Raw genomic sequence first — 24,308 nt, 5'->3', positions numbered from 1 at the left:
TGTTCTTCTTTATAACTGAGTAAAATTCCATTGTGTTTACATCCTATAATACTGTAACTCATTCATCTCTTGGTGGACACCTAACTTGGTTCCATAATTTGGTTATTAAAAATCATGCTGCTATAAACATGGATGTGCATATATTACTATAATAATCTGATTCTGATCCCTTTGCAAAGATGCCCAAGAGTTGTTTAGCTGGATCCTATGGTGGATCCATTCCCAGTTTTCTAAGAAACCTTCACACTGATCTCCCTAGCAGCTGCACTGATTTGCAGTCCTACCAACACTATAGAAGAGTTTCTCTTTCCCACATCCTCACTAGCATTTATTGCTGTTCCACTTCTTGATGATTGCTATTCTCATTGCAGTTAGATGGCATTTCAGTGTAGTTTTGATTTGTATCTTTCATATTGCTAATGATGTTGAACAATTTTTAATATTTATTTATTTATTTATTTTTGTAGTACTGGGGGTGGAACCCAGGGGCATACTCCCAGACCTATTTTATGCTTTATTTGGAAACCGAGTCTCACCAAGTTGCTGAGAGCACTAAGTAGCTGAGGCTGGCTTCGAACCTGTGTGATCCTCGTGTCTCAGCCTCCCAATCGCGGGGATTACAAGCGTGCGCCACCATACCTGGCTTTAGTATCTTTTAAGGAGATGCTATTGAAGCCGGGCGTGGTAGCGCAGGCTTGTAATCCCAGCATTCGGGAGGCTGAGACCTAAAGATCACGGTTCGCGGACAGCCTCAGCTACTTAGTGAGGCCTTTGGCAACTTAGTGAGACCCTGTTTCCAAATAAAGAATAAAAAAAAAAATGGGGCAGGGGGCATGTAGCTTGGAAGTAGAATGACCCTTGGTTCCCTCCCCAGACCCCCACACACACAAAAAACCAGAGAGATGCTATTGAGAAATGCTGTCAGTGAGTTAACATCATGATAGGAGATAGAGAAGGCACCATCCTAAGCAGAGTGCCCAGGAGACCTCCCTGTTGCTGGCTGGGCTGCCATGTCTGACGGCAGAGGGATGGGGCCAGTGTCCAGGAGCATAAGTTATTTATGATACTTGGCTCTTGTGTGCATGCTTACCTCTTCTTATCTCTTCTTCACTGCTCATTCTCCCTCCGCTCTGTCACACCATCCTCATCCCCTTTCTCCTCCTTGCTCCTTACCCTGGGTTCTCTGGGTGTTTTAGTGACTTCATGGATTGAAGAGACTTCTGATATTTACTGTAAAGCAACAAAACTTCTTCTGTTAGTCTATCTGTTAAAGATATAGGTTATGGAGGACTTTTAGTTAGTGCATTTAGTTAGTGTGTTTGGGTATAGGATTAATATTCTACACATTCATATTTCATAGGAATGTTCTTATTAACTAAAAACCCTAGAAGTGGACATATAGAATCTCTATTTTATAGAAAAGACTCAAATTAACTAACAATAATGCATGATAATGATGTAAAGAGATTTTTTTCATCTCTGTGTACATAAAGAATAACTTCTTTGTTTTATAGAGTAGCATGTTGTGGCTGAAGTTATGTTTGGAATCATGGTATAGGTATTAGAAAGTTTCTGCCAAGATAGAGAAGATAGTATGATGGTAAGCATATATTGGCTCATATCTACTACAGAAAACTATTTATAATTTTAGATCCAGAGTTAAACACAAGGGCTGGAAATGTAGCTCACTGGTAGAGCACTTGCTTAGCATGTGAAACGCCCTAGGTTCAAACCCTAGCACCACACAAATTAAGAAAAAAGAAGAAAAGAAAAGAAATTAACACACATATGTAGCACATAGTAGATACTGAAAGAATATATATGAGTGTATAAACATAGAAAAAGTTTTGGGAGGGACATATCAAACTATTATTGGCAACTAGTCATTTTTCTTTCTTGATGTACTAATGAACCATTCAAATATTTTTACTTTTTATTCTTTTACTGGTGCACTACACTCTCACATCATAATGTAGTTCCTAGTGATAGTGATGTACATGCATACAGCAATTGATGGACTTTTCTCTGGCAATTTTTTTAATGTTATACATAGTATTTTTATTTTATGCCTAAAAATTTAAATTATCAAATGAGCTAGGAAGGTTTAACCCAGCAACACTCAAGTTGTTAAATATCCATGAAATAAGCCCGGCAAGATAGTGCATGCTTGTAATCCTAGTACTTGGGAGGCTGAGACAGGAGGATCATGTAGGTTCAAAGCCAGCCTCAGTTACTTAGTGAGGCTCTCAGCAACGAGTGAGACCCTGTTTCCAAATAAAATATAAAAAATAGGTCTGGAAGTATAGCCCAGAGGTAGAAAATCCCTGGGTTCCATCCTTAGTACCACAAAAAAGATATCCATAAAATATATAATTCTGAAGATAACATACAAGGACCAAATAGACATATGAGTCATGCTATCTTTCTATTTTATTTATTTTCTTTTTTGGAAAAAAATTTTTTTTGTGGTACTGGGGTTCCTAGAAGCCCTTCTACCTCCGGGCTACCCTCCCAGACCTATTTTATATTTTTGAAACAGGTTCTTTTAAGCCAGTGCAGCTGGCTTTGAACCTGCGCAATCCTCTGTCTCCACCTCCCAAGTGCAGGGATTACAAGCGTGCGCCACAGCACCCGGTGTGGAAAATATTTTTTAAAACAGCATATAAATTACTTAACAAGGAGACAAAAAGGCAAAAAGATCTTATAGAAAGATGAGTGAAGAACTCTAATTTAAAAAATAAATTTAAGCTGGGAATGTAGCTCATTGGTAGAGTGCTTGCCAAGCATGCATGAGTTCTGAGTCCTAGATGTGGCAATCATTCCCTTGGTCAAGGTCCCCATGTCAGTGCTTCCCTAGAATATGCCTGGTTCCATCAGCTCTGCCTGTCTACACTGGTATTTGAGACCTTGCTCTTTGACCTCTGCTTCATGGAGTCATTCCTGATTTCTTTCATCAAACCTCAAGCCAGAAATGATCTCTTCTGCTTCTGTACAGTCCTTTCTTGTGGTATCAGAAGCCCTCAGACCATAGTCTAACTCCCCCCCCCCCACAAGGGTTTCCTGAACGTTACAAATGTGAAGACTCTTTTGAACTGAATTTTAAAAAGAAGGCTCTAGAATCATAGCAGTTGAGCTTTTATCAATTGCTCTATAATAAAGGCTGTTGCAGCAGCAAGAGTCGGAGCTTCTTGCGGTAACTCCATGGTCCCAGAGGACTCAGCACCAACTCTTGGTGCTGCAGGAGGCTAGGAACTGTCATCTTATCCATGCTTAGGAGATCATGTACACACTGGGCAAATACTCACTGAGCATTCGATGGTGACCAATGCTAATGACCTAATAAACCACTAGGTCCTTGTGTTTAATTAACAAGTAGACATCGTATATATTGATGATGTATAGTAGGAGGTATAGGTTCAGGAGGTCTATTTTATAATATAGTGGCTGTAGTTAATTATGATATAATATGTGCTTGAAAATGGCTGAGAGTAGAGTTTAAGGGTTTTCATTACAACTGTTAAGTATGGGAAGGATCATACATGCTAATTAGCTTCTTTCAGACATCAAAACACCATGTTGTCAGCTTGTGTTATTTTTAACCCCTACTTCTCTGCCTGTTTGTCTTCTTCAATAGGGCAGTGATGGTGCTCGAAGGTCTGCACTCCTTGACAACGATGAGCCTTTGGTGTACTTCTATGATGACGTCAGAACACTATATGAAGGTTTCCAGAGGGGTATTCAGGTGTCAAGTAAGCCTGCCACTGCATTTGTGTGCCCAGTGCTTAATGTTTTTCAGGAAGCAAGAGCAGCATTCCTTTCAGAAAGGTGCATTTGCTGGAATCTTTTGTCCACTAAGTTAGCACTGCTCAGGCCCTTCTGTCTCTCCCCATGACTTTTCCAGAGCCAGGCCTGGAGTGTGCTGGGCCCTGCCGGGGTTCCCTGTGGCCAAGGATGCTCCATGGCCAAGCATGGCTACTGTTTTATGGAGATTCCCTCCTGATGGACTTTAATGTATCCTGCAAGAAAGAGACTTGTTCAGTAGGGCTTAATCCAGCATTTCTCAAGCTTATGGGACTGCAAGATCTGTTTTTTTTGTTTGTTTTTGTTTTGTCTTGTTTTCTGCTGTTTGTTTGTGGTACTGGGTATTGAACCCAGGGGCATTCTGCCTTTGAGCTATACCCCCACATTTTTGTGTGTGTGGTACTGAGGATGGAACCCAGGAGCATTCTACCTCTGAGCTACACCCCCAGCCCCTATTTTTTATTCTTTATTTTGAAACAGAGTCTCACTGAGTTTCAATGGGCCTCACTAAGTAGCTAAGGCTTTCCACAAACTGCGATCCTCCTGTCTTAGCCTCCTGAATGCTGGGATTACAAGCGTGCACCACCATACCTGGCTGAAGAATTGGTTTTTAGTACATAAAAAGTTTCAGTTTGGGATGATTCAGTAGGAATGAATAGTGGTGATAGTTGCACAACATTGTGAATATCCCTAAATGCTCCCCACATTTTATTTTTTTATTTTGAAATAGGGTCTTGCTAAATTGCAGAAGGCCTAAGTTGTTGAGGCTAGCCACAAACTTGGAATCCTCCTGTCTCAGCCTCCTAAGTACTTGGATTACTGACACACACTACCACACCTGGCACAAGATCTGTATTTTGAGAAATACTGATGTCCAGGGTTTCATCAGAGACACATTAGAAATGTTGCCTCATGGTATTACCCTTGTTATTAACTGTGGCATAAAAAAACCCCTGATACCTGGCACCTGATTCCTTTCCAGCCTCTCTGTCTTCCAAGTCTCCCTTTAATATGCCCCTGAAATGAGACCACCTCCCTTCTCAAGCTATGTGCTTTTTTTTTTTTTTTTTTTTTGGTGGTGCTGGGGTTCCTGGAAGCCCTTCTACCTCTGGGCTACACTCCCAGACCTATTTTTACAGTTTTATTTGGAAACAGGGTCTCCTAAGCCAGCACGTGTGGCTGGCTTTGAACCTGCATGACCCTCCTGTGTCTGCCTCCCAAGCGCAGGGATTACAAGCGCGCACCACCACGCCTGGCTCAAGCTATGTGCTTTTTATTCCTCCTTATCTCCTTATCATAAGGCCTGTTCTTTCTACCCCTAGCCAGGTGCCTGATGCATTACTTTTTTTTTTTAACTTTACCACTGAACTATTTATTTATTTATTTATTTATTTATTTATTTATTTATTTATTTTTGTGGTACCTGGGATTGAACCCAACAGCATTCGATCTCTGAGCTGCACCCACAGCCTTGTTTTTTTATTTTTTTTATTTTGAGACAGAGACTCACTAAGTTGTGAAGGGCCTCACTAAGTAGCTGAGGCTGGCCACAAACCTGGATCCTCCTATCTTAGCCTCCCAACTACTGGGATTACAAGTGTACGCCACCATGCCTGGCTTCACTGCACCCTTTAAAATATTTTTAATTCTTTTTTTTTTTTTTTTACAGCACTTGGGATTGAACCTAGAGGCATCCTACCTCTGAGCTATACCCTGAGCCCAAATTTATAGGGTCTCACTAACTTATAGTGGATCTTACTAAGTTTCTGGGCTGGCTTTAAACCTGTGATCCTTTTACCTCAGCCTCCCAAGTACTGGGATTACAAGTGTGCACCACCACACCTGGCTTTTTTTTTTTTTAAATACGGTCTTGCTAAGTTGTTGAGGTTGGTCTTGAACTTGTGATCCTTCTGCCTCAGCCTCCTGAGTAGCTAGGATTACAAGCATATGCCACCACACTTGGCTCTGTGATGTATTTTTATAAGTCTTTTAGAACTCATATTACATTTCACTTTTTTTTTATAAAACCTTCTCAGTCCATTATTTTTTACTGCCTATCTCCAAGTAGGGCATTTCTCCTCTTTTTGTTCTCAGTACCCCGTGCCTACTTCTGTAGTAGACCCCTTGTGGTACCTGGCATCTGCCCCACCAGCCTCTGCTCCTTAGAACAGGGCAGCCACCAGTCAACTCTTCTCATGGCACAGTGCCTGTGCACAGTAGGTGCTCCATTAATGGACCTTCCATGGTGGAAGGAACACCTTCTTGTTTTATTTTTGCTTTTACCAGGTTCCTGTATAGAAATGGTCTTTGGGATCCATTCTATGTTATTTAAATCTTTGGCTTGGCTAGCTAAATAATAATCTCCTCACCATTAGGGATTGGGGGATATTGCTTTCTTTATCCTCCATAATCCCTTGCAAGCAGTATGCTTTCAAGAAGTGCTGGTCATTCGTTGCTTTACTGGATACTGGTTCAGTTGGATTGCTCAGCTCATTGAGTTTTACTCAGTATTCCCAGAAAATGTTCACAAGCTCCGCTATGGAGGGAAAGCAAACATACTGTATGTTATTTAATGTATGAGCTTTCTGAGAGTGTCAGAGTTTGTCTGTGATATAGTAAGTATAAGGTGGAACAGCCCCACATAAGGCCTTGTGAAAGTGTGTACATGAGTTTAATGTATATACACTTTCTCCATTGCTAGCAATGAGGAGCATTTATCTACAATATGATGACTACCATTGTACTTCTGACAAGTTACATAATTTTTTTAAATCACTTGCTCTACTTGGAAAATGAGTGTTCTATGAATGTTTGGGGAAGAAGGAAAAAAGTTGTCTACTTAATCTCTACTGATTAAAGGGAACTGCTTTGCAAGTCACTGTTTTCTTCTCTTTTTTATTATTCTAAGCTTTAATTTTCTTAGGCTATATACTAGGATTAAAATGTTATAGAAAGGCAAAGTCCAGCGTTTAGATAAGGTGATCATAACTTTATTGAATAATGGGGAAAGCCAGCCTAGAATTTTGAGACCTATTATTTTAAAACTACACCTAAAAACCCATGTGTAAATGTTAAATTCACTGTTTATCAGCAGCTCCTATCCCTAGCTCCACTTTGGTATCACCTGGGGATACTAAAAAATACTAAGGCCCAGGCCTCATCCCATTCAATTATATGAACTATTTTATTAGTAGGACCCAAGTGCGCATTTTTAAAGTTCTGTAGGTAAACCCAGGGCTTAAGCTCCACTCACTTATTTTGGAGCCGGAATCAACACACTTTTCCTGGAAAGGGCCAAATAGTAAATATTTTAGGCTTCTTTGGCCATATGGTCTCTGTTGCAAACATTCAGCTGTGGCCTCAGACAATACATCAATGAGCAAGTGTGGCTGTGCTCCAGTAACACTGTAATTACAAAAACAGGCAGTGGGCCTAATCTGGCCCTTGGCCGTGGTTTGCCAGTCTTTGTTCCTGAGGAGTAAAACAGCATCATTTTACAAGGCTAATATATTTTTCTCCCATCTGAAAATAACATCTGAAGGAGCTTGTCATGTACTGCCCTGTCTTTGTTACAGTCTCTGTAAAATGAAGAGGGTCTGAGAATAAGGCTCTATCTGTTTTCATCAGGAACGCTTTCAGGGGAAGCAAAGAAATCAGCTTGTGCCCTCCTATTGTCATGATTGATACTTGAATCCAAATCTGGGCAATAGGATCAGCTTCTTCTTGGCCCCAGGTGGGCCATTCTATTCTCTTTCTTCCCAGTTCCTGCAAGTCTCCAAACCAAATTAGAACACCTTTACAAGTGCAAACCTAGGGTAGTAAAGTCAGTTATACTATAAGTGGTTTCTTTCTGTTTCTTTGACACCTAAATTGAAATCAAGACACATTCTGATATTTCTTAACTTTTTATTTCACAAGTGCCCCTTACTTCCCCTCATTTTACATATTTTCATCATTTTTGTTTCTTGACAGTCATGCCTTTTACCAACATTATTAGGATGCCACATGACTCTCTCTGACTGATATATTCTGCCCATCAGAATTTGGACACATAAAAATTGTATTTTTCTTTCTTTCTTTTTTTTTTTTTTTTTTGGTGGTACTGGGTTTCCTGGAGGCCCTTCTACGTCCGGACTACACTCCCAGACCTATTTTTACATTTTTATTTGGAAACAGGGTCTCCTAAGCCAGCACGTGCAGCTGGCTTCGAACCTGCGTGATCTTCCTGTCTCTGCCTCCCAAGCACGGGGATTACAAGCGTGCGCCACCACACCCGGCAAAAATTGTTTTTTCAACTGGGCATACTGGTGCATGCTTGTAATCCCAGTACTTGGGAGGTTGAGACAGAAGGATCCAGGTTCACAGACAGCCTCAGCTACTTAGTGAGGCTCTCTACAACTTAGTGAGACCCTGTTTCAAAATAAAGCTTAAAAAATAGGACTGAGGTATAGCTCAGAGGTAGAATGCCCCTGGGTTCAATTCCTAGTACCCCCCCACACACACAATAAATTATATATATATTCTCCCTTTTATGTTCTCAGGTAGAATTCTTTAAACTTCTTTGGGAATTTTGAAGGCCACCTCTCCTAGAAACTTATAACAAGGTCTCTTTACCACTCAAGGTCTCTTTACTGAGTCCTGGTCTAAACCAACAGGGCCTTAAAGAGGGATTCATAAGTTACATGTCCTTAAAAGTTGCATTTGCCTTATTACATCCTGCCCAATTTAAGAAGCGGAGCACTTAAACAAGCAAACAAACAAAAAAACCAGACCAAAATGCAAGTAGAAAACATTTCTAATCTGAACTCATAATTTCTAATTTAGGGACTAAAGTGGAGTCTACTTGATATTTTTAGAATGAGGTGAGATATAAATTGAGTATTCATATATATTAAAAATATCCTTTATCATTGTTTTTTCCTTTTCTTTTAGATAATGGCCCTTGTTTAGGCTCTCGGAAACCAGACCAACCATATGAATGGCTTTCCTACAAACAGGTGAGTCTCCCCACTCATGGACTCCTTGTGCAGCTGTGGAGCCAGTGTTAAGGCTGGAAGGTTTCTACAGAGTGTATGTGCTGGATACACATAGGATAAACCCAGAGCCTCCAAGGGGAAACTTGATACAAAGAGTCTGGGAAAAATAGCTAGTTAATTTAACTGGTGGTGTAAAGCACTTCATTTTTAAACTGGTCACATATGTTGTGGAGTAGAAAATCTTTTTAAGATAGAAGTCTAGAAACTGCTTGAAACTGATAACTCTTCCCTAGGCCTCTGGTGGGACAGGATTACTCCTCTCTGTCTGAGGGGTAAATAGAAAAATTAGAAACCCCAATATGGGATGTCCCTCTCATTTTATAGATGAGGAAAACAGGCATTAGTAGGCTCCCAACACAGACAGACTTGCCCAAAGTCACAGCTGGAAAGAGATTAAACTTGCCTGAGGGTCACAGCTGGTCAGCGGCGGGACCTGGACCAGAATTGAGATCTGCAGCCAGCTGCCCATCAGCCTCTCCCAGGGCATCATACTGACCCTCAGGGCTGTCCTCGTCTAGTTCCCCACAGATGTGACCACCGGGAAGAGCACAGATGTTTAGAGAAGATGCATGCAGTACTAAAACACAAAGGAAGCAAAAAAGCAGGGATCTGGGTATTTTACTCCCATCACTCTAGGCTCTGCTCTTGGGTTGCTGTAATTGTTAAGCAGTGTGTGAGTGGCAGGTCACAGAGCATGAAGCCATTTTTTTTTTTTTTTCTTTTTGGTGGTACTGAGAATTGAACCCAGGGAGCTCTATTTTATTTTTTAATTTTGAAACAGGGTATCACTAAGTTGCAGAGGGCCTTGCTAAATTGCTGAGGCTAGCTGCAAACCTGAGAGCCTCTTGTCTCAGCCTCCTGAGTATTGGGATTACAAGCATGCACCATCATGCTTGGAAAGCTGTTGATTTTTAATTTTATCTTATAATTACACCAAGTGTAGGTGTCACTGCTTTTCCTCAGTCCAGCCAAATTCGGCAGGGGTAGCTGGCAGTGTCCACTCTGCTGCCTTGGTTCCCCATGCCTGTTGTGCAGGAGGTGGTCTTTCCCAAGGTCCCCTGCCCTGCTTCTATGTGTGTACAAGTTGGCTCCCTCCCCTCTGTTTTGTGCAAGATGTTTTGGAGTTGGTCTATTTGAGGGTGTACATGAGTGGGATTTTCATCTGGAACCACAACGCAAAGCCATGGACTAGCACTTGTAGGTGCTACAGCACAAGATTACTTCCCTTCCCTCCTCACAGTAGATGGAAGTGCAACAGTCTGTGCTTCAATAGTATTTCTCTCTCAAAAGAGATAAAGGGTAAAACTACTTATTTCAGCTTGCCTATCAATGGAGTAATGTGCCATGGTGCAGGTGATCAGAAGGATTTCCTTATTTCTGTGTTTGCCTTACCAATGCCAAAAAAAGAGGGGCCCATCCAAATAGTCATCACTAGATCCCTCACTTCACAAGTGGTACAGACAGTTGGTGTGTGTGTCAGATGTGCTGGCTGTATTCCATTGCCTGATGTCCTAGGCCTCACAGGATCCTCAAGAACCTTCTGGATTACTTCTGTTATAGGTATTGGCTGGGAGAGAGAAACATATCTATTACAGATGGGGGTTTTCAGGGCAGATTGAAAGTCACTGGGGTTTTCGACGGTGTTAATGTTTTATTTGCACATTTTAGTTGGAGGCTAGAAAGATCTATAAATCTGGACTTAACCAAATACTTTGGATTTTTAAATTTAAATCCTTTTTTGCCCCCCAGAACTTGCTCTAAGATTTTGACCTTTGGGAGGCTCAAGAAACCTTTTGCAGCTGGGCATGGTGGCACTTGTTTATAATCCCAGTACTTGGTAGGTTGAGACAAGAGGATCACAGGTTTGCAGCCAGCCTCAGGAATAGTGAGGCACTCTGCAACTTAGTGAGACCATGTTTCAAAATAAGGAATAAAAAATTAGGGCTGGGAGTGTAGCTTGGAGGCAGAATTCCCCTGAGTTGAATCCCCAGTTCTGAAAAAAGAAAAGAAGAAGAGAAACCCCTTTCAGTGTTTAAAAAGAAAGATATAGACCATCTTTGTAGAAACACAAATGCCTGCATATTATCTAATAAACTTTGCAGGACATTGCAGGCCTTTCTCAGATCCTAATCCTTTATATGCAACCCAGAGAACTAAGGAGCTATGGAAGGTACTAAGCTGGCTAGTGTCACCCTGCTCTCACCCAGGCAGTTTCCCTCTGACCCCCATAGGCAGGGCTGGGATGTGCCAGAACCAACCAGACTCCTGGCAGGAATGGGTGTGGATTCACTTCCTATAGGTGTGGGTGTACTTTAGGAGTGCTCTTGAGAATGTATCAACTGAGAATAAAGAAACGAACCCCCAATATTAAGACTTTTAAAAAATATTTAATTTGAGGTAGGAATAGGGGAAAAAAGGCATGGGTATATAGTCTTGTCTAATTTTGTGATTCTACTGAGTTTTACTTAGCTTTTATAATAATGGATATATATATATATATATATTTTTTTTTTTTTTTTTTTTGGTGATACTGGGGATGGAACCCAGGGGCTTTCTACCTCTGGACTACACTCCCAGACCTATTTTATATTTTATTTGGAAACAGGGTCTCTTAAGCCAGCTGAGGCTGGCTTTGAACCTGCGTGATCCTCCTGTCTCTGCCTCCCAAGTGTGGGGATTACAAGCGTGCGCCACCACACCTGGCAATAATGGATATTTTTGTATGTACTGATATTGCTTATCGTTGTTAACAATACTACCCCATTTGATGTATTTCTCATAGTTATATTTACCAAGCTATATATAGCATTTTGTCAAAGATTTACCATCCTTTATGTAGCCATTCAGCCACTGGTCTTTTTTTTCCCTATGAATTTTTTTAACTTTAGATAATTTTGAGACATGTATCTTTATACATAGTCTTTAAAAAAAAACCTTCTAAGATTAATTAAATACCAAGAATAAACTCTCAAAACTGGAATTACAGATCCAATGATAAGAACTTATTTTTTAGTTTCTCAAAAAACTTGCTTTCTCCATTTATACTAAATGACAAGTTTTGCTTGCTCTGCTATTCTTTATAAATACAAAAAAAACTTATGTTCTTGTTTTGCTTTTGCAATTTTCACAAAACTAAAATAGAAAACTGTATAAGAATCCCCCAAAATATATTCATCTGTGCCCTGCAGTTTTTGAGATGATATTAATTTGCTTTGCATATAGACCCTTAAGATCAGATGTCTTGATACTGAGTTGTGGCTGATAAAACCTCTCATTTTACAACAACTTAAAGGCATCTTTCCTTCTCTGTGCAGCTCCGCTTGCGGGCTGAGATACTAGCCATCACTGGGGAGCTCTGCTTCCGGAGATGGGGCCTGATGCGGTGTTCTGATTCCTCCTCATCCATTTCAGGTTGCAGAACTGGCGGAGTGCATAGGCTCAGCGCTGCTCCAGAAGGGCTTCAAGGCCTCTCCAGACCAGTTCATTGGCATCTTTGCTCAAAATAGACCTGAGGTAAGAACCATGAGGAACTAACTGGACAGGGCTTGGGGAGTTCTGAGCCCGCAGCTGTAAGAGCCAGAGTTCACCACACAGGGGAGGGCAGACCCGGGAGGAGATGCTTTCTCTGTCACGTGGTAACTGTGGATGCGGGGGTTAAGGATTAGCCAAGGACGCTTTCTCGAGGCAATGGCTGAGTAGATGCTAGAAAGAGAGCCAGGCAGGGAGGCCAGGGCACTGCCAGGAAGGGTGCAGGTGCATGTGGACTAGCCCGTCAGAATGAAGAACCTTACAGTGGCAGAGCATGGAGTGACTGGATAAGGGGCAGAGAGGAGAGAAGCTCATGACCATCACATGTCCTTCTAGGGAGCCTGTGCCTGACCTCCATGCTGCTATCCTAATATCTACTCCAGGAGAAACAAACATCAATTTTTAAAAACTCCACAGAGCCAAGCCTAGTGGTGTGTGCCTGTAATCCCAGTACTCAGGAGACTGAGACAAGAGGATCACAGATTTGAAGCCAGCCTTGGCAACTTGCAAATAAAAAATAAGATAGGGCTGAGATGTAGCTGGGAGAGAGAATCCTCTGGGTTTGTTCTCCAGCATCACGTGTGTGTGAGTCAAGTCAGTATGAATGGCCGATCCCTTCCTACAACAGCTGCGCCTTGATCTTTGTGGACTTCATTCCTGCAGATTTGGAAAGGGCCATTTGAGGAAAGGGGGTGCTGTGATTGTCTTATACGCATGTGCATTGATGAGTTTAGAGGACAGATGGACAGTTACTGTATCATTTCTTTCCTTCATCACTTATCTGGAAACATTTTGTCAAAACCACTTTCTTGTTAGACAAGTTTGCGTCCTTCTTCCCCCTGTTCCCTGCTGGAGGGGGTGCATCTTCCTCACACCCCACAGCCACCACATGGCCCGAAGCCCCTCAGTGGCTTTGCTCAGCCATGAGTAGAGCCAGATTCCCCAGAGGACTGATGGCTCCCTGCTTTTGCACACGTGGTCCCCTCTGTTGAAGTCCCTTGCCATCCTCTCTCCTCTGCGCTCCCCTCCCCTTCCAAGGTGTGCCTCTTTGCACCAGCCAGGGCCAGGCACCTGCCCACAAAGGCCCCTGCAGCCGCCCTGGAGTGATGGCCAGTGCTTCTCTCTCTGAGTCATCGCCTGGCCTGTATTGTTAATGGGCTTTTCACTTTTGCCTCCGTTCTTCAGGCAGATTGTGATTTATTTGTAAGAAGGAGGCTCGTGCTTTGTTTCCGCTATGAATCCTTCACAGAGCCTGGCCCAAAGTAGTAGAAACACAAGTGTTAATTTTGCCATCTCAAGTGTTTTCACTTGGAATCTCCTAATCTTCCTTGTAGTGATTCCATATGACATCTCCTTTTCTCTCCCTGGCCTTTCCTGCTTAGTGGGTGATTATTGAGCAGGGATGCTTCGCCTACTCCATGGTGGTTGTTCCACTCTATGATACTCTGGGAGCGGAGGCCATCACGTACATAGTCAACAAAGGTAAGTGTGATCTTCGGTGGACATTTGGCCTAGTTGTTGGTTAGAGTCAGTGACTTAACAATGCACATCTGGCTGAATAAGGATTGTACATTGAAATATAATCTTCCTTTCTATTTAAATAATTTTGCACTTACAATATCCGTGTGTCAGATAGTATACAGTGACACTTTTAACACCCCAGAGCTTATTTTCATCATCTTTCTTCTTTTACAGCTGAACTCTCTCTGGTTTTTGCTGACAAGCCAGAAAAAGCCAAACTCTTACTAGAGGGTGTAGAAAATAAGCTAACTATAGGCCTTAAAGTCATAGTTCTCATGGATGCCTACAGTGCAGATCTGGTGGAACGAGGCAAGAAGTGTGGGGTGGAAATCATCAGCATGAAGGCCATGGAGGTGAGTCGCTCTGCTCTGAAGGGTTAGACATGACAACCGGTGCCACCATGTACTCCCAACGCTGGCCAGTCATCTCGGCAGCCCCTTAGGACATAGGGCAGAGATTGCCATCGTGTTGCCAGAAAGAACTCTGCGTGCATGCCTGGCACTGATGCATCACCTCCTGCAGAAGCCCTCACTCAGGGAGCTACAGTGCTCCTGCTTATTGCATAGCACTGACAAGCCATGCCAATAGGTGCCAATGTGAAGTTCAGCTCAAGACAGGTGGAAGTTCTACATTTATATTTTCTTTAGGTTTTAATGTCTTTTACTTACTAATTTGCCTCTGGAATTGAGCTAGTTACAGAAATCTGCCTGATGACCCCCCCCTCCCCCGGATTGCTTTTCTAGAATCCAGTAAAGTCCTGGTGAATTTCCAAAACAGATATTTGATATGGTTTATTTTTATATTCAATTCAAGATTCACAGTAAGGGCAACTTTAAAGGTAGCTGCTGCTCTAAGAGAGTGAATACAGTTTAGATAAACTGTTCCCTGCCCCCTGGTTGGGCTTATATTAAGAGTCCAGGGAAGCTAGCAGGAGGAAAATCTTTTTCTGTGTACATGATAGGAAATAGTAGACTAACTAGAGTAAATCATGCTATTTTTGAAGTCATTATAAATATTTTTATGAAACTGTTATAAATAGGGTTTAAAATTTTTATTCATAGTTCTCTTCCTCCTACAAAGAATTGGGCTATATGCAAGGATCTATAGACCCTTTCCTGAGAAACCTAGAAGCCATAGGGAAACTCATTGTTGTACTAGAACCCTCTGCTCCTAGCTCTGTACACACACACATATACACACGCATGCACGCACGCTGTGCCATGGAACAAGACTCCATGTGTCCTAATGACTGTGCTTCCCGGTTAAACGGATGTGTTAGCTACCTTTTTATCTAGCATTTGCTCGCTTTTGTTTTTTGTATTCGGAAACCCCTTCCTCAATAATGTAACCTCTTTTTTCCCCACCTTCCTTTCTACTCCCTCCCCCAAGATACACACAGAGGAGTTTGCTTTTTTATTGTTGCATGATAAATAAAAGTAATTTGAAAATTGAAACATTAATTGAAGATTATAATATAAAGTTTATATTAAATCCTAACTTATAAAAGACATTGTTTTGTACTTACCTGCTTAATATGATTTATATATTGCTTAGAAAATTATAAGCAAAAATGAAGGTTTGAAGAAATGAATTTAAAATGAGCATAATGGTTGATGAAAGGACCAAGTTTATATTAATGTCTATTTTTAAATGTTAGGATAAAAAATAGAAGCATTAGTATTTGGAATGCTTACACTTTTAATATTTCAATTATTAATAATTTCAAGCATACAAATAACTAAAAGAATGATACAATAGACAGCCATATCCATATACTAGTAGTCTGCCTATTAAATTTTATATAATTGCTTTATCAAATGTTAGTCTGTCATTCTGCCACTCACTCATTAATGTATCTTTTGTGAATTTTCAGTAAGTTATAGATTTCATTCATACTTTAAAATGCTTACCTTTAACTAGAACTGTCTTATTTATATTTTTTTAACCTGAAGATGGTGACTTTTTATGTAATCGCTGTATTTTTTTCTATCTGATGATAAGACAAATTTAAGGCTGTAAAACATTTTTGGCAAATAATACACTGCTTTAAATTGAGTATGTTGGCACATGCTTGTAATTCCAATACCTGGGAGGCTGAGACAGGAGGATCACAGGTTCAAAGCCAGCTTCAGCAGCTTAGTGAGGCTCTCAGCAACCTAGTGAAACCCTATTTTCAAATAAAATATAAAATAGGTCTCTAGGTGTAACTTGGAGGTAGAGGGCCCCTCAGTCCCATCCCCAGTACTACCAAAAATATATATATATATTTATTGATATATATATTATATATTAAATATATAATATATGACTATATATTATATATTTACATATAAATATATTATATTATATATTATATTATATATTAAAATAATAAATTTTTATATTTTTTATATATAATATATATACACACATACACACTGCATATACATATATACACTGCTTTAGATAATGTTTGTTCCTCAAAATAAAAAGCCAAATTACATGTAACTATTACTTTGTTTTATATAATATTAATTTTTGGAGAATTGAAGGTCTCCAGAAGTTATGTACAGATTTTGAACAGATGAGTAGAAAATTTGAGCTAATAAAAATTATTTTGAAAAAAATGACAAAGTTATCGTTGCTTTAACTCCCAGTTGACTTGTAATTGGACATCAGTGTTCATGTTTTCAATATGAGGTCTTTTAAGTATATAATTTAACATGATCAAGATTTAAAACTGCTAACTGGGTGAAGCTCATTGAACCCTGAGTACACCTACCTAATTTCCATCTTATAATAGTCATGCTCACTCTATGTGCTCACTCAAGCTTTTCAATTTTAGTAAGAAAAGAATATAAATAGTTTATTATTGGAAATTAATAGGTATGAAAGCTCCTTAATGCAATAAATAGAACCACACCTTTGTGTCCTTTGAGGAAGTGGTCTTGGGTCTTCCATTGTGGTCTCTTTTACCTTGGAGACTCCCAAATCCTCTCTTCTCTGTGTGGAATGCAGATATTTGAGCCTTACTAAAATGGCTAGGGGCTAAATCTGGCAGAGGTTGGTTTTTCTCCTGGAAGATGGCAGTTCCAAAGAGTCGGGTGGAGGGGTTGAGGGGTGTCAGGTAGTGCTGCACTCAGAGTCAGAGAGGTGCAGAAAGTCTGCAGTTCTTTGGTTCTGGCTAAGAGCAAGGCTGCATTTGTTTGTTTGTTTGTTTGTTTGTTTGTTTGTTTATACTAGAGGCATTATACCTCAAGCTACACCCAAGCCCTATTTTATTTTTTATTTTGAAACAGGGTTTCAAAATAAAAATAAGTTGCTGAGGGACCTCTCTAAGTTACAGAGTCTGAGCTTGGAACTTGTAATCCTCCTGTCTCATCCTCCTAAGTACTGGGATTACAGACATGCACCACCACAGTGGCAAGAACAATGCTCTTTAAAGGACAAAATGGTAAATGAGAGTAGAGACCAGAAATAGAGTATAAAAGTCTTCCATTGCTGTCTTTTGAACAAAGCCCTTTCCAAAGGCCATTCCTAATACCCATTTATGTAGTTTTATATAAAAAGGAGATAACTGGAAAATAGCGTCTTACAATAGTGGATTTTGATTCTGTTTAATTTAAAGTACCTTAGTTAAATTTACAAATTTTGCTGTCTCTGAGCCAGCTGTAAGTGAATTCCATATAAAGATAGCTTTCTATGTGACTTGATGTGACCTTACTCTCTATAGTTGGAAAATGTTTACATTTAAGGTTTTTTTTTTTTCTCTTCTAATTAAGGACCTTGGAAGAGCCAACAAAAGGAAGCCCAAAGTAAGTATATTGTACTAGACCCTACCATACCCTCTGTGTCATTTTCAGTATCTGATCATACAGGAGACTATTAGAAATGGCAGGTGTACGATACCTTATGGCTTGCAGTTTTCTATTTCGATTTATACCAGTTGCTTTTTAAATCTTCAGCCTCCAGCACCTGAAGATCTTGCAGTAATTTGTTTCACAAGTGGAACTACAGGTAAATTTTGAGATGGAATTATTTCTAACTGGTATCTAGAAGTCTGTAGTCTCCAGTCTATTTTTTTATATCTTATTAGCTAATTAGGTGGGCCGAAAGAAGGTGGAGAGACAGAAGTAGTTCACATACAGCATCCAAGAGTACCATAATTTACTCAATTAAAGATGTTAAATTTGCCCATCTACCTACAGCAAACTATATTGATGTCTCCCATGAGTAATATTGATTATTTTATCTCATGCTTGTCTTTTCTTACTGCCATACACATTGTCTAAAATTTGCCTGTATTAATGAAGGTTGTTTAAGGTAATTTTAAGAGCATACCATTCAATGAAAGGATTGGAAGTTGCTTAAGAATTTAATGTTATCCGACATTTGGTCTCATGGACATATCTTACAGGAGAGGGATTTGAGGCCCTGATTTTACAGATTTTCTGCCATTTGTTGGGATCTTTGCTCTAATCTTGTTCTACTTTCTTTGTACTCTGCAGGCAACCCCAAAGGAGCAATGGTCACTCACCAAAATGTAGTGAGCGATTGTTCAGCTTTTGTGAAAGTGACGGAGGTAACGTTTTGAAATATCCTCATCTTTCTTCATTCATTGGCATTAGGCCTCAAGAATGGAATTGGTATAGGTGGCAACCCTTCCCTTAACTGCCTCAGGTCAGGTCTGGATTGTATGTTGAGCAACCTGAAACAAAGACAAGGTCTGAACTTTAATATGGCCCAAGGTCACCTTCCCTCAGATGGTGCTTATGACAGACCTAATCTCCAACTCTTGCTTGTGACTATTAAGATAAATTGACAGATGGAGTTACTGCATCTTTTAAGTATTGGAACTATTTGAATGCTGTCCTCTTCATGTTTCTGGGAAAGAACAAAGGGGATGGCTCTCTGCCTTTCTCCATTATTTTAATGTTGGGGAAATAATTTTTTTTAGGTTGGTTATGAAAACTTAAAGACTGTTGAAGGTTCCTGGATTGTTATTATTTGTCATGTCAATTCAACTCCTGTTACATGAGAAAGATTAAATCCCCCAACTTCATTTAGTTTCCTATATTGTTTAAGTTTCTGCCCACAGGTCTTAGTCTGCCCAGGTTGGCAGCCTGGGTGGCCTAAACAGCAGACGTTTGTTTCCTCAGTCCTGAAGTTAGAAGCATAGGATCAGCTGCCAGCACATTGGTTTGTGTGAGGGCCCTCCTCCTGGCTTCAGGTGGCTGCCTCTCACTGGGTGCTCTCAAGGCCTCTGCTCTGCACACGCTCGGAGAGAGAGCTCTTTGGTGTTTCTCCTTTGAGACACCAACTCTGTCTGATCAAGCCCCACTTCCAAATTCAGTCATGTCAAGGCCCTACCTCCAAATACTTGGGGGTTAGGCCTTCATCATATGAATTTGGAAGAGGAACACAATTTAGACCCTAACACCAAGCATGTATTTCAGTCCTTTAAAATCTTTATAAAGGTACTTATATTGGACAGCATAATGTCTTTCCCTCGTGTTCTTTTCACATTTAACCCAACTTGCCTTTGCAATCTCTTGGGAGTATTCTGTAGGCCTAATTTTGAGCAGGAGCCCATGCTTAACAGTTTTGGGGAGTGGGCATCTTTGGTGGCTATTGAAAGGTTGATATTTGAAGAATTTCAACTCATTCATTCATTCATTTATTGTTTAATTTTACTCCACAGTCCCTTTCTTAGTCCAAAATATCATTTTTGGTGTATGCATTCTAAGCAGAGAACAACATATTATTTCACCAAAGTGAAATTTGAGTTTCCCAACTGGCCTTCAAAGACAGCTTAAATGCTTTGGAGCCTTGTTGAGAAAAATGATCATAGAATTTTATTTAAATGAATTATACTAATATGGCACAGTCTCAACTTTGTAAAACTTTTCATCATGACAATTGAAATTACATTTTATTAATCCCAAAATTTAAAAATATCAGAGAGCCAGGCATGGTGTTACAAACTTGTAATCTTAGTACTTGGGAGGCTGAAACAGGAAAATCATAGGTTCCTGGCCAGCTTCAGTAACTTAGTGAGGCCTTCCACAACTCAGTGAGACCTTGTTTCAAAATAAAATTGGGCTGAGAGTGTAGCTCAGAGGTAGAACATTCCTGAGATCAATCCCCTGCACACACACACACACACACACACACACACACACACACACACAGCTCAGGATATAACTCAGTAGTAAAGAGTGTGCTTTAAATGCACAAGGAAGTCCTTGTATTCTCTAGTGCTACCAAAAAAAAAAAATTGGCGATGTCTCATTATGTAACAATTTTATAGTAAAAAATACTAGTTTGAAGCCAAGCGTGGTGGCGCATGCTTGTAATCCTAGCATTCGGGAGGCTGAGACCAGAGGATCGCAGTTTGCGGACAGCCTCAGCTACTTAGTGAGGCCCTCCATAGCTTAGTGAGACCCTGTTTCAAAATAAAGAATAAAAAATAGGGCAGGGGGTGTAGCTCAGAGGTCGAATGCCCCTGGGTTCCATCCCCAGACCACCCCCCCACCAAAAAAAAGACTAGTTTGAATGCAGGTCACACTTGAGTACAAGTAAGCTGATATTACAGTGTGCTTATATCCACCACTTATGGGGCTGCTGAGTTTTCCCAGGACTGGTATTTTCACCAGTTTTCACATTACTATTAAGGATTCCCTATATTTGGGGAAGGGAAGGGCCTGGCTTGGGAGTCGATACATCACCCTCTAGGTAGCTTGACAATAATCTCATTTTTTAGTGTGGTAGCAGCTGTTGTTGGCAAGAATTCATTGTGTTAATAACATGAACATCCATGCACAACTTCACTGTGCCTGCCCACTCCTAAGTCAGGCCCACTCTGAGCAAACCTGGGTATCTAAACTTAATCTTCCTGTGGACTCATCATGAGCAGAATTTCTTAAGAGAGTAAATCCCTTGGTGCCAGATTTGAGGGAGCCTTAAACCAGTTGGGATATTTCCATGGAGAAAAGTAAAGCTATAAGGTAAAAGTGTTGATCAAATTCAAATATTGAAGATAAATTTATACTCTAAATAAAATGATCTGGGAAACCTTATACCTGCCCCTTCCCTTTGCAACATAATGTGCTATCTTAAGATGAAATGAATGTTCAATTTTTAATGTGCCTTCTTAAACTTGCTGGGTTGCGGGGTCCTGTAATTCTAAAATACTAAAAGGTCCTGTAATTCTAAACTACTAAACATATAGAGCACACAGTCCCTTGATGTTCTGATTCAGACAAAATTTTTCTTACAAAGTCTTAAAGTGGATGTGCTTTGTCATTTAGAATGCCCTCCACTCTGATTTCATGATGTATTTGTTTTCATTTCATTCTCCGGTGAGAAAATATTGCTGGCTGGCCACACACAAAAGCGTTAAGGTGCTGTGTGCTCTGAGTGAAAAAGGATGTTGCTGGAAGTCTTAATGCCTCTCTGCCTTTGCTGGTATCTTTGCTTTCAGAATGCAGTCATTCCCTCCTCAGACGATATATTGATATCTTTCTTGCCTCTCGCCCATATGTTTGAGAGAGTTGTAGAGGTAGGCCATTTGATTTTGTTTTGCTTTCTTTCTTGCTTGTTGTGTTTTGCTAAGTTGTTGTGTTTTACAGAAAGTCCTTGGCTTGAATGCCAGTGACATACACATTTCGTTTTTACCACTGGCACACATGTATGAACAGCTCATGCTGGTAAGTGTCATGTGCAGATTATTTCCCCACTGGTTGTTCTTTGCTCAGCTCCATCTTAGAAATGGCACAGATTATGGGAAAAGGTGTAAATTCTTTTGCTGGGTTTAAACTGTATAATTGAACTTGAATCCTTCATTTCAAAGTCAACTCAAGATGAACCAAAGACCTAGAAATCAGACAAGAGATCTTGAAATGACTAGAGGAAGGCATAGGTCCAAAACTCCAACATATAGGCAATGGTAGAAACTTCCTCAATATGACAACCAGAGCTCAGGAGATTAAAACAAGAATTAATAAATGGGATGGCATTAAATGAAAATTTCTGTTCAGCAAATGAAACCATTTAGAGTCTAAAGAGAGCCTACGGAATGGAAGAAGATCTGTGCCAGCTACTTCTCTGATAGAGGAATAATATCTAGAATATACAAATAACTTAAAAGACAACACTAAAAAAAAACCCAGTCAAGAAATGGACCATTGAACTAAGTAGACACTTCACAAAAGAAGAAATAAAAATGGCCAATAAATATATGAAAAATGTTCGATACCCTTAGCAATTAGGGAAATATAAATAAAAACCACACAGAGAGACCATCTAACCCCAGTTAGAATAGCAGTCATGAAGAATTCAAACAATAAATACTGGTGAGGATGTGGGAAAATAGGAACTCTTCTATACTGTTGGTAGGATTGCAAATTAGTATATCTGCTATGGAGATCAGTGTGGAAGATTTCTCAGGAAATTTGGAATTGATCCACCATATGATTCAGCTATACCATTCCTGGGCATCTTCCCAAAGGGACTGAAATCAAAATATTATGGTGGTACATTCATATCCATGTTTGTAGCAGCACATTTCACAATAGCCAAATAATGAAACCAACCTTGGTTCATGAAGAGGTGAATGAATTACAAATTTTGGGATATGCAGACAATGGAACTCTAGTCAACAGTCAAGAAGAGCGAAATTATTTCCTTTGCAGGAAAATGGATGGACCTGAGAACATTATGTTGAGATTAGCCAGTCAGAGAAAATGAAGGGCTGTATGTTTTCTCTCATTTGCAGAAGCTAGGATATAAGGGGGACTTTAAATAATGGAAGATCGACCCCAGGGGAGCAAGGGCGGGGTCTAGGGAGATTGTTGGTGTGCGGAGGAAGAATTAATGAAGGGAGTGCGTCCGTTGACATTCTGTACATATGTGAAATTACCAGTGCCACTCTCAGTATCATGTATGGGGAAGGAGGAATGGAGAGAGAGCCAGGGGAAACTCACTACAAGCCGTGTGCATGTATGTTTGTATCAGTCTGAATTACATTATGATGTGAAACTCTAATGTACCAGTAAAAGTATATTTTTTTAAAAGTCAAATTGAATATAGCTTCCAACAAAATCTATCATGTACATCAAGTATACTAACCCGGAAAGATAATTTTCACATCTGATCTCTGCTATAGCCAGAGCTTATTTTCAGTGTTACAGAAGAAAACACTAAAATCTTGATGTAATAATCCTAAAGAAAAAGAAATACAATTAATTTAATCACAAAAATTTAGACCCTCATACTTTTGAAGGAAACTAATATGGTCATGATTCCAGAAAGATTAACATAAAAGGAAGATTTTTGTTCATTCAAACTGACGATAGCTTTGTGAGGCTTCTGTTCCATAAGAAGTCTCTGTTTTTGGTTGTATTAGCTTAAGAGTAATTTTTTTCCAGCAGTATTCTAAGTGTCCTTGAAAAAGCAAGGTGATTTTTAGCTGACCTTTGTCTGGGCTCCATGCACTATGGTACAATTAATTTTAAAACTAACCAAACCTAGATGCAGTGGCACAGGCCTGTAATCCCAATACTTGGGAGACTGATACAAGAGGATCATAGATTGAGGCCAGCCTCAGCAACTTAATGAGACCACCAACAACTTGGTGAGACCCTTTTTCAAAAAAATAAGGGATGGGTTGTATAGCCTGGAGATAGAATGACCCTGGGTTCAATACCCAGTACCAAAAAGAAAAAGAAATTTAAACTAACCAAGCACTATTTATCTTTTTAGACAATTTTAGATTTTATGCTATAGGTACCACTTATTTGTTTAGTGACTATTGAATGCCAACAGATTGCCAGTACCTTGCTTGCTGCTGGAGGCAGTTGACTGATAGAGAGCTGACACTGTTGACTTGCTGCCCTGTAGGATCTACTTACCCTAAAGGATCAGGGATGACCAGAACACATCTTATATCTGTTATTTACTTCTTGCACACCTCAGAATCTTGCACGTTTATAAAAGTGATCTCAAGTGAGTTTCCAGTGGAGCATATGCACCTCGCTATAGAGAAGGGCTTGGGAGGCAGGCCACACAAAACACCAGCTCCTGATCCTCGGCTTCAGCGAGCCACAGGACATCTTTCCCGTTGTTTCTGCCTTCACGCTGGAGACCCATTGTACATCTGCTGCCCCATCTTTTGAATCTCCGGTTCTCTTTACAATAAAATAGGCAGAGTGTCCAGTCCATCTGGCTGCCAGCTCAGTTTACACTAAACAGGGGGAAATAATCAGTCTCTTGTATAAGGATGTCAAGCCCCTCTAGTATTAAGTATCCTGTGTCTTTTCAGAAAATTCAAGTTATAGTCAAATAAAATGGGATTTTATTTGAGCCTGGACTAGAGACAAGTAGTTAAGCTTTTATTTTGAGAATAAACCTTAACATTTCAGGAAGGCCCAGGTTATCTGGTGT

General features: G+C 40.1%; 1 protein-coding gene across 3 annotated transcripts in view; it reads left to right on the top strand.

Moving 5' to 3' along the window:
• ACSL1 (acyl-CoA synthetase long chain family member 1) overlaps positions 1-24,308 on the top strand; it is a gene marked incomplete at both ends in the record, with an annotated part of 48,286 nt that overhangs the window by 10,439 nt on the left and 13,539 nt on the right. Inside the window, 9 exons of one of the 3 annotated variants that reach the window (XM_080710690.1) lie at positions 3,635-3,749; positions 8,734-8,798; positions 12,249-12,350; positions 13,748-13,847; positions 14,061-14,239; positions 17,648-17,680; positions 17,831-17,882; positions 18,374-18,447; positions 21,497-21,574. In XM_080710690.1, the coding sequence (XP_080566816.1) occupies positions 3,635-3,749; positions 8,734-8,798; positions 12,249-12,350; positions 13,748-13,847; positions 14,061-14,239; positions 17,648-17,680; positions 17,831-17,882; positions 18,374-18,447; positions 21,497-21,574 (798 nt within the window). Of the gene's footprint in view, positions 1-3,634; positions 3,750-8,733; positions 8,799-12,248; positions 12,351-13,747; positions 13,848-14,060; positions 14,240-17,647; positions 17,681-17,830; positions 17,883-18,373; positions 18,448-21,348; positions 21,427-21,496; positions 21,575-24,308 lie in introns of all 3 variants that reach the window. The other 2 variants (XM_080710689.1, XM_080710691.1) reach the window with 2 other exon arrangements.

This window comes from Muscardinus avellanarius, assembly GCF_963383645.1.
Source record: "Muscardinus avellanarius genome assembly, chromosome: 14".
Classification (NCBI taxonomy): Eukaryota; Metazoa; Chordata; class Mammalia; order Rodentia; family Gliridae; genus Muscardinus; species Muscardinus avellanarius.
This window is presented reverse-complemented; position numbering and strand designations above follow the sequence as displayed.